Below are 9,775 nucleotides of genomic sequence, written 5' to 3'. Positions count from 1 at the left end.
GCATCGATTCTGGCTGTCATGTGCACTAATGCAAAGCCCGACCAACAGTCGTCCAATGGTAAACGGTTCTATTTAGTGAAACCACTTTTCATTGGTCAACAGTGTTCGTTAAATATCTCACGAGCGGCCAGAATTATTGCAACTATGAGAGCGTTTATTATACTTTGTTAATCACAAACGTATTATGTGGATGTGCAATTCTAGCTAACTTCATAGTATAGTCAAATCGCAATCTGGTTAATGTAAACACTCTAATGTTCTTCGTTCTTACGATTTAAAAAATGTAAGTGCTTGAATCTATATTCACAAACGTACGTAAATCTCTTAAAGGGATAGTATCTCCTTCTCTTTAACTTTATTACGATTTATTTGTATTTTTTATATCATCATGAACATAGAAACGAATCGTATTAGAACGCACCAAAACGTCACCAGGTTTCACATGTAATTAAATCGTTCATGTCGTACTTTATAAACAGTTCTAATTTCGGAGATTATACTAATGAATAGTAAAAAGCAAAACTGCCAAATTTGACACTGTTGTACTTTTGAATTCTTAGTTGTATATAGTTGTCAATTGTGTCTAAGTTTTTGAGGTTATTTTACGTTAGTGATTGAACTAAAATTTATTGAAACAGAATTCGTACCATAAAGGTAATGAAATCTTTCTAAAGCTAATCCTTTTCTAAAGCATATATAAGAGATTGAGAAAAATTCAGAGTTATTACTTTTAATTTCAGTCAAAATGAAGAGGTCGTATTCTAAGCGAGACGGGGATGACTATAAACGTTACAGACATTCTAAAGAACGTGATCAAGAGCGAGAACGCAATCGAGATCGAGACCATGAACGAAATCGGAATCGGAACCGTGATCGAGACCGCCATCGGAATTATTATTACGATGATTGGAGTACTAAAAGGAATACTTCTCGTAGAAAGGATCATGATTCTGAAGAATTAAGCTTAGAAATGCGATCGTATGACCAACGTGACTCAAAGAGGTCAAAAGATTATGAGAAGGAAAATAGAAAGAAACCAGAGAAAAATAAAATTGCAGATAGAAAAATGGAAAAGAAAGAAACAAATGCTGCTGATGAGGCGATAGAAAGACAAAATCGTACAGTTGAAATGTTAACATCGAGAACGGGTGGTGCATATATACCTCCTGCAAAATTGCGTATGATGCAAGCAGAGATTACTGATAAATCAGGAGCTGCATACCAACGTATTGCATGGGAGGCCCTTAAAAAATCAATACATGGTTACATTAATAAAGTTAACATTAGCAATATTGGACTTATAACTCGTGAACTTTTAAAAGAAAATATTATAAGAGGTAGAGGTTTACTTGCTAGGTCTATTATTCAAGCTCAAGCAGCATCACCAACATTTACATCTGTCTATGCAGCTCTTACTGCAATTATTAATTCAAAGTTTCCAAATATTGGAGAATTAATATTAAAGCGTCTTGTAATACAGTTCAAACGTGGTTTTAGAAGAAACGATAAACCCCTCTGTATATCATCTGGAACATTTATAGCGCATTTAGTAAATCAAAGAGTGGCACATGAAATTTTAGCTTTAGAGATTTTAACCCTATTAGTAGAAACACCAACGGATGATTCTGTAGAAGTGGCAATTGCATTTTTAAAGGAATGTGGTATGAAATTAACTGAAGTTTCTAGAAAGGGTATTGAAGCTATATTTGAAATGTTAAGAAATATATTACACGAGGGACAATTAGATAAAAGAGTTCAGTATATGATTGAAGTTATGTTTCAAGTTCGAAAAGATGGATTTAAAGATCATGAAGCTGTTCCAGAAGAGCTTGATCTTGTGGAGGAAGAAAATCAGTTTACTCATTTAGTAACATTAGATGAAGCAACTGACTCTCAAGACATATTAAACGTTTTTAAGTTTGATACTGAATATGTAAATAACGAAGATAAATATAAACAGTTAAGTAAAGAAATATTGGGTTCAGATGTTAGTGGTACAGAAAGTGAAGAGGATGATGACGAAGAAGGAAGTTCTGATGAAGATAGTAGTACTGCTGCAGCAGAAGGAAAAGAAGATATAATTGTTGATAACACAGAAACAAACTTAACAGCTCTTAGAAGAACAATATATTTAACAATACATTCGTCGCTAGATTTTGAAGAATGTGCACATAAATTGATGAAAATGCAATTAAAACCTGGTCAAGAAACTGAACTCTGTCATATGTTCTTAGATTGCTGTGCACAAATGAGAACATATGAAAAATTCTTTGGACTATTAGCTGGCCGATTTTGTGCTATTAATAAAATGTATGTTACACCATTTGAGCAAATTTTTCAAGATTCGTATCACACAATACATCGATTAGATACAAACAAGTTACGTAACGTATCAAAGTTTTTTGCTCATTTATTATTCACAGATTCAATATCATGGGAAGTATTATCCTGTATAAAATTAACTGAAGAAGATACAACAAGTTCTAATAGGATATTTATCAAAATCTTATTTCAAGAACTTTCAGAATACATGGGACTCTCTAAACTTAATCAACGCGTCAAAGATATTACATTACAACATGCATTTGAAGGATTATTTCCTAGAGATGATCCAAAAAATACTCGTTTTGCTATAAATTTCTTTACGTCTATCGGTTTAGGTGGACTTACAGATGATTTAAGAGAACATCTAAAATCTCATCCAAAACCTACCATAGTACCTGTGCTAGAACCAAAAGCTGAAAATCCTTCAGAATCGTCTTCAGATTCCTCTCCTTCTAGTGATAACACAGTATCAACGTCGTCATCTTCTTCGTCAAGCAGTTCAAGTTCAGATGATTCTGAGCTATCTTCAGAAGAGGAATTAAAAAAAGAAAAGATAAAGTTAAAAAAGGGAAGTAAAAAAAAGAAGTTGATCAAAGAAAGTAAGAAAAAACATAAAAAAAAGGATAAAAGTACAAAAGCAAAAAAATCTAAATAGAATTTATACTTGAAAAATAATTAATAATTATTTTTGTCCCATATTAATTACTACTTTTTGAATAAATATATTTTTACTACACGTACACATACATACGCAAAGCAGTTTTACAAATAATTCATTTAAAAAAAAAATGAATATTCTCTGTATTTATTGAAAAGAAATAAGTGATTAATCTATTTGAAATCTATTATTTAGATATCCAATTGTGTTCATTATATGCATCTTTGCATATTTATGAAAATACATTTTATTATTTTTATCCGTATATGTACATACATTATATTCATTTCAGTTTATTATATGTAACATCTACTAGTTAACTTAGAAATTATAAATATAAGAATTAGGGGAAGGAAAGTTATTTTCTATATTATGTTAAGTACATGTAATTTGTAGAATATAAATTTTTCGATTTTAAAGTAAATGGTTAAATGATTTCACATTGTTTATTTGTAAGAAGCTGTTTCCTGTAGTTATATACTTTTTTCTCTTAAAATAGTGAAATTTTATTCCGAAAAGTATTCCACGCGTTTGTTTACAAAATAAATTTAACACAATTTTTACAAAACACAATTGTATTTCATTTATACAAAAGCATTAAATTGATATTACATAAAAACGTAGTGAAATCAGTCGATTTACATGAACGAAATAAAAACGAACTATTATTATTCGAAGGAAAACCCAAGTTCGTACGATGTATGTTAAGTTTGCCCTGACAATGAACGTAGAAGATATGCGTTTCTATGAATGTGGGTGTAGACATGTAGACTATTTTGACGGGGGAATCACGTGATTAAATACTTAATCGTCTGATCAAAACGACACTATTCCACCACCCGTAGATAGAGAGATTGAACCATTCCATATCTTTCGGAAGCGAACGCGTTGAGTTAATCCGTAATTTGTATATGTGTCGTGTAGGTATGTACGCGCGCGTGCACACACGCATCCAGTACTTTGATAGATACGAAAGTGCGATAGAGACGAAACTGCTAACGTGGTAGACATATAAAACGCGGTAGGAGGCCAAGCGTAATGCTGGTCTGGTCGAAAGAGGTGGTGTAACAAAGGATATAGTGAATTTTGCCTGGCGACATGATAGTTCTGAATGAGTATCGAAAGCTGTTCAAAGTTTATGGTAATTATCTGCCACCCAAACAAACACGAGTACTCGAGACAATAATTACGTACATAAAGTTGTACGGAATTAGGAGTACAACGCTTTGTACGATGTCTTCTTGTGTTTACATACGTGTACGGTTGTAGTGTAGGTGTGTAGGTGTGTAGAGAAATAAAAAAAAAAGAAGGCAAGGTGGAGTATTTGCACCAGAAAAAAAACAGTGGCGGTGGGAGGACGAAAAGAAGGAAGGAAGGAAGGAAGGAAAGAAGGAAGAGAGGGAGGGAAGGAGAGTACACGCATGCAATCAACGAAACGTCTTGCCAGGAGAAGTGGAGATATATACACTGATATTGAATTGTATTAGCGTTAGATATCGGCAACGGATGACTGCAGTGTGGATAATTAATGCTGGTTCCACGTTGTTACTAAATGACATCGTGCGATGCCAGAAAAATAATGCGTATTTTTTCGAATGGTTTTTCGTTTCTCGTTCCGTGTGCGATCAATACGTCATTTGGTTGTGGTGTACCAAGTCGATCTATCGTTTAACGATGCTCTTTACCGTGACGTTGATACCCATCAATCGAACGTATCGTCGATTTAATAACTGTAACAAATAACATGAAATGGTATATTTATTTAGTCCGTTGTTGTGCAGTGATCGTCGTTAGAGAGAGTCGACGAGAGTGGTGTCGGTGGTAGTGACGGTGGCGACGACGGTGGCAGTGATTGTGACAGCGGCGGCAGCGACAGTGGTAGTAGAAATAGCTGTGGCAGTGGCGGTCGAATGGCGGTCGCGGTGATTGTAATAGTGATTGTAGCGACTGTACAGACGATAATATCAGAGACAGTGACGATAAAAACGGCGCTAGCGATAACCAAGTTCACGAAACAATGGGTATGCATTATCTGAAGGAATGTATAACTTGTATTACAAAATAACAGGAGAGATGGAAAAACGTGCAAATGAAAGCAGCGAGAGGCAGAAAGAGAAGACACAGAGTCGGAAATAATCATGTTTCGTTGGTAGTGTTGTTAGGAAAGGCTAGAGGAACGAATAGAATGTGATAAATGGGAAACTGAAGAAGAACAAAACAGGTTGATTAGTGGTTCATTCACAGTCGCGAAACCATTGCCCCGGTAGACCCGTATAATATAAATTCGTTGAAGCAAGAACGAATTATCATGTATATGGAAGCAACATTGCGATGGACAATAGACTGCGGATAGTAGTGGATAGCTGGATCGTTGCATCGAATATAATATTAGAGGCAAGGGGAACGGTCTTAGAAAAAGACACATGAACGGGTTAAGCTTGTTTCTCATCCCGCGTGCCAAAGGAGAAGCGACAAGATGTAACGATGCATCATATGAGATGAACGGTGGTACCTTTGTGCTTGCTTAGTGCTATATTTCTTTTTCAATTAGATACGTGAACTAAATAAACAATACCTCAAATTAAGTGGCAAAGTGAACGTGTGTAGGTTTCGTCGTCGTCTACCGTAGGTGTAAATATGTCTATAATATGAATCGTACAAAATAGCGTGGTATGTCACAAGTTGTTTCGACAAATTCATACAACGATCGAACTTATTTGATTGAATCTTTTTACGCACGATTACGAATAATGGAGACGTTATTGCCCGGCAATACGAATAGCCAATCGTATAGCCCACAACTGAAGACCGTCTTAAAGACATATCAGCTATCCGCTGTGAAAAGTTTACAAGGTCCGAGTTCGGCCCTGCTTGGTATGGACTGCAAAAGTCTATTGCAAGAACAGACGCCTTGTTACTCTCCATCGAGCCGATCGAGTAATTGTGTTATTGATTCAGTATCCGAGCAAATCTCTGCTAAAGATGTTGAAAAGGATAATAACTCGTCCGTAACACCTATCGTACCGTGTAAAGTTCGCAGAACGGATCAACCGCTAGAAGATTCAGACGAAGATCCGCAATTGGAACGGTCGAAGAACATTTGCGAAAAGAGAGAATTAGAATTTCAAATACCTATCTTAACAGCACCCGACCAAAGTTGTTCTGAAAGATGCGAGACTATTTTAGAGGGCGAACGAATATCGTGTTTTGTTGTTGGAGGGGAAAGGAGGTTATGTTTACCACAGATATTAAATACAGTTCTGCAAGAATTTTCTCTTCAACAGATCAATCAAGTATGCGATGAATTACAAATTTATTGCTCACGATGTACGCGAGATCAGTTAGAGGAACTTAAACATTCAGGAATTCTGCCGCGCAATGCGCCTTCCTGTGGCCTTATCACTCAAACTGATGCCGAAAGACTTGTCAGTGCTTTACTTTTACGGACAGAATCGTGCGATCCATCTCAGATTGGTCAGAACCAGGATAGCATCGAAAAGAAAGTGTGCATTAAAAATGATAATGACGAAGAATCTATTGTCAAATTTAAAGTGTATCACGAATGTTTTGGAAAATGTAAAGGCATTTTCGATGCAAATTTATTTGAATGCGATGACTCGGTATGCATAGAGTGTACAGAATGTGGTTGTCAATTTTCACCTCAACGTTTTGTTAGACACGCTCATAGATCTCTTGAAAATCGTACCTGTCACTGGGGCTTCGATTCTGCAAACTGGCGATCGTATCTATTACTTTCACGGGATCAAGAACATTACAACAAATCGCTTACTTTATTTCGAGAATTAAAGGAAAAGCATCATGTACTGGGTTCTAAACGAAAATCAGAGGTACTGTATTACTATATCGGTTTTATAAATCTGTTCGATTCTAAGCTATGCATTGTTCGAATTCAAGCTATTTACTAGAGAATAATTAATATCATTGAAAGGAACGACAGTCTTATACTCTCCTTATAAAATATTGAAATTTATATGAAAATTTTGTTCGATTACTCTTATGCGAAATAGAAAATAAAAAATAAAGAATACTTTTCTAGTTGCGGCATGATTCTGAAAAATTGAAACGGATTAGAAAGGATGTTGGTAGAGACGATTGTCTAGGAATATATAATGGAAATAGTCTGGGCATGTATCATCCTGTATCTCAAGTTGCTAATGCAACTGATCCGTATCTACAAATGCAATGGGCAGTATTTGAATTAGCAGCTAGAGGAGCATCGGCGTTTAGACCATGGAATACCACAAGCACTTGCAAGCATAAGGATAAGTAAGTGTGCTAAATGAAAGAGTTTGAATTAATTTTTCTTTAATTAAAATGCTTTTTGCAATAAGTAAACGATTTTCTGTGAACAGTTCGTCACTGGTGCCTGCATACCTTAGTCGAGGGCCACCCATATTACAACATCCAGAACGTGTGGTTCCCCTCTCTGAATGTAAACGTTTTGAACCACACTTTCAACCAAATGTAGCGTTAGCACCTATACCCGCACCATCAGTGCCTGTAGTACTTCCATCATCTGCTCATCACCAGCGACGACATCACCATGAACATAAGCGATATAACCACCAGTCATCAAGTCCCAACGAAAAGAAAGAAGCTTCATCGGATAGTATTAGTAAGCCTGAGAAATCATTAGTTTCTGCGTCTAATGTCAGCGCGTATTCTGCATACCCATCGTACGAACCTGGAAGCAATCAAAAAGAGTTACAACAGAAAAGTAAACACGAAGTAGGCGAAGAGGAGGAGAGTAGTGCTGCGGTAACATCTTCTACCATAAATATAGAACCACCTTCAGGTGAAATTGGAACTTCTTCTTTGGAAAGTGATTCAGATTCCGAAGGAACGGCAGCGATAGATTTGGAAGAAAGGTTATTAGCCTTAGAAGTACCGCAAGATGTGTTGGAATTGGCACGACGTATAGTTTCTGAAAATGCACAATTACGACGTCACCGACGATCAGACGCCCGTGAAATATCACGATTACGCAATCAATTGCTAATGCAGCAAATACAATCATCTAATGGTGGTGATAAAACGGAGGAATCGGCAAATGCAGCGAGTGCAGCAGACAGTACAGAAGGTAGTGAAGAAACAGAAGCTGTATTGCCATCAAATAATAAAGAGTCTGAACCAGTTGTTCTAGCTGTTAGTAAAGAGTAAAATCAGTGATTAGAATTTTTTAAATTATTTAACAGAAAACTGCTCAGCAATTTTTTGCATCGCTCATCATTTGTCAGATAAGCGTGCATTAAATTTAGTACTAGCTATAATAACGATAATGATAAATTCTAAATGAATAAAAACTGTTTAGGTTATGTGATATGTAGAGAGTCTTTAACATTGTAATCGTTAATTTGAAAATTTTTATTGTAATCATACTTTGATTATTTCGATTTGAATTAAAATCGAGTGTAGATATTGTAATATATAGAGATGCAACATAAATTAACCAAAATTTACCATGCCATTTAATAATTATACTTAATGGTCTTTAAATGTGTTTCTTGTGCATATTAAATATGCAAACTGGAAAGATTTCGATGGTCATTTGTTTAATTGTATAATTGAACAGTGATCAGAAAATAAGAGATTAAATTGCTTTCCATTTACTATTCTATAGGCATGATTGCATAATGTAAATATGATTTAAGTATCATAGGTGTATGTTTATATTGATAATATTATCATACAAAATATTGCTAAAGTACAAAAAATCTTTAGGTGCTATATTGTTACATTAGGAATGTTTTAAGCATAAATCTAGGTGTATTTCAGCTGTTCGTACTATATCATAATATTAAATATCTTGACTATGCTTTAGTTATCAGTTTTATTGCGTTAAATAATAATAAAATTTTATTTCCCGCTAACTAATTTAATCTGAGTGGTTATAAATAAAATTATCGAATTATTTAAATGTTTCAAAGTCATGAAATTATTATTATTGAAGAGATATTACAGTGAAGCGTGAAATTAATTTATACAAAAATGAACTTTTTTTTGTACATTGAGTAATTTCTGCATTATTTTATAACGCGGGATTAGTTCCAACTTTCTAAATAAATTTATTATTTTATGAAAAGTTGGATTAAGGATGTATATGAACGTTATCAAAAATGCGCGAAATCGCGTCACATGTACTTTTTTTTTTACAATATTGTATAATATCCCCTTTGAGATAATAACCTTATTATCAACATTTAAGTTTTAGTAAAACTATTATAAAGCAAGTGAAACTGCTGTAGCAATTTTTTTTGGTATTAATATTTATTTGTGACGTTATATCTACATATCATTTTAGTTATATATAACATTTAAAATGAAAATCCAACATTGGGTTTTGGAACATTGTGATTTATTAAAAATATTTTTGCATGATCAAAAATTAATTTTTATGATGATAATATAATCAATATTTTTAGGGGATACCGATGACATGAAATTATAAGCACAATTTTTATTTTTATTTAATGTTATTTTCATTTCAACTCACTATTATGTGACGTGTACATGCAATAATAAAAGGAAAGAATCATTCTTACCAGGTGTGCTTACAAATTTAACATTGATTTAGAGATATACCTAGATACATACTTTACACGCATCTAAGGATTAAAAAAAGAAATATATATATAGATATATATATACTTTTTTTAAATCTTAGATTTTTCTTGAACATTCATGTGTAACCATTTATTTTCATAGATCTTTCGTCACTCTTTTGTCTTACGATATGTGAAATTAGCATTATTTGAGCATAAATTCTTACAC

General features: G+C 34.1%; 2 protein-coding genes across 3 annotated transcripts; both read left to right on the top strand.

The window, feature by feature from the left end:
• Positions 1-212: 212 nt before the first annotated feature.
• Ncm (pre-mRNA-splicing factor nucampholin) lies at positions 213-3,033 on the top strand. Of its 2 annotated transcripts, none has more exons than XM_076893808.1 (2): positions 213-283; positions 741-3,033. In XM_076893808.1, the coding sequence occupies exon 2, from the start codon at positions 746-748 to the stop codon at positions 2,978-2,980; it is 2,235 nt and encodes a 744-aa protein (XP_076749923.1). In that variant the 5' UTR covers positions 213-283; positions 741-745; the 3' UTR covers positions 2,981-3,033. The 2 variants fall into 2 exon arrangements, with proteins under 2 accessions (XP_076749923.1, XP_076749922.1); XM_076893807.1 differs by lacking the exon at positions 213-283 and adding an exon at positions 510-606.
• Positions 3,034-5,128: 2,095 nt separating this feature from the next.
• Positions 5,129-9,350, top strand: LOC143422841 (uncharacterized). Its single transcript, XM_076893786.1, has 3 exons — positions 5,129-6,831; positions 7,041-7,270; positions 7,357-9,350. The coding sequence occupies exons 1-3, from the start codon at positions 5,656-5,658 to the stop codon at positions 8,162-8,164; spliced, it is 2,214 nt and encodes a 737-aa protein (XP_076749901.1). The 5' UTR covers positions 5,129-5,655; the 3' UTR covers positions 8,165-9,350.
• Positions 9,351-9,775: the final 425 nt, after the last annotated feature.

Source organism: Xylocopa sonorina, chromosome 4 (genome assembly GCF_050948175.1).
Source record: "Xylocopa sonorina isolate GNS202 chromosome 4, iyXylSono1_principal, whole genome shotgun sequence".
Lineage (NCBI taxonomy): Eukaryota > Metazoa > Arthropoda > Insecta > Hymenoptera > Apidae > Xylocopa > Xylocopa sonorina.
Note: the sequence above shows the minus strand (reverse complement) of the source record. Positions and strands in the feature narration are given on the sequence as shown.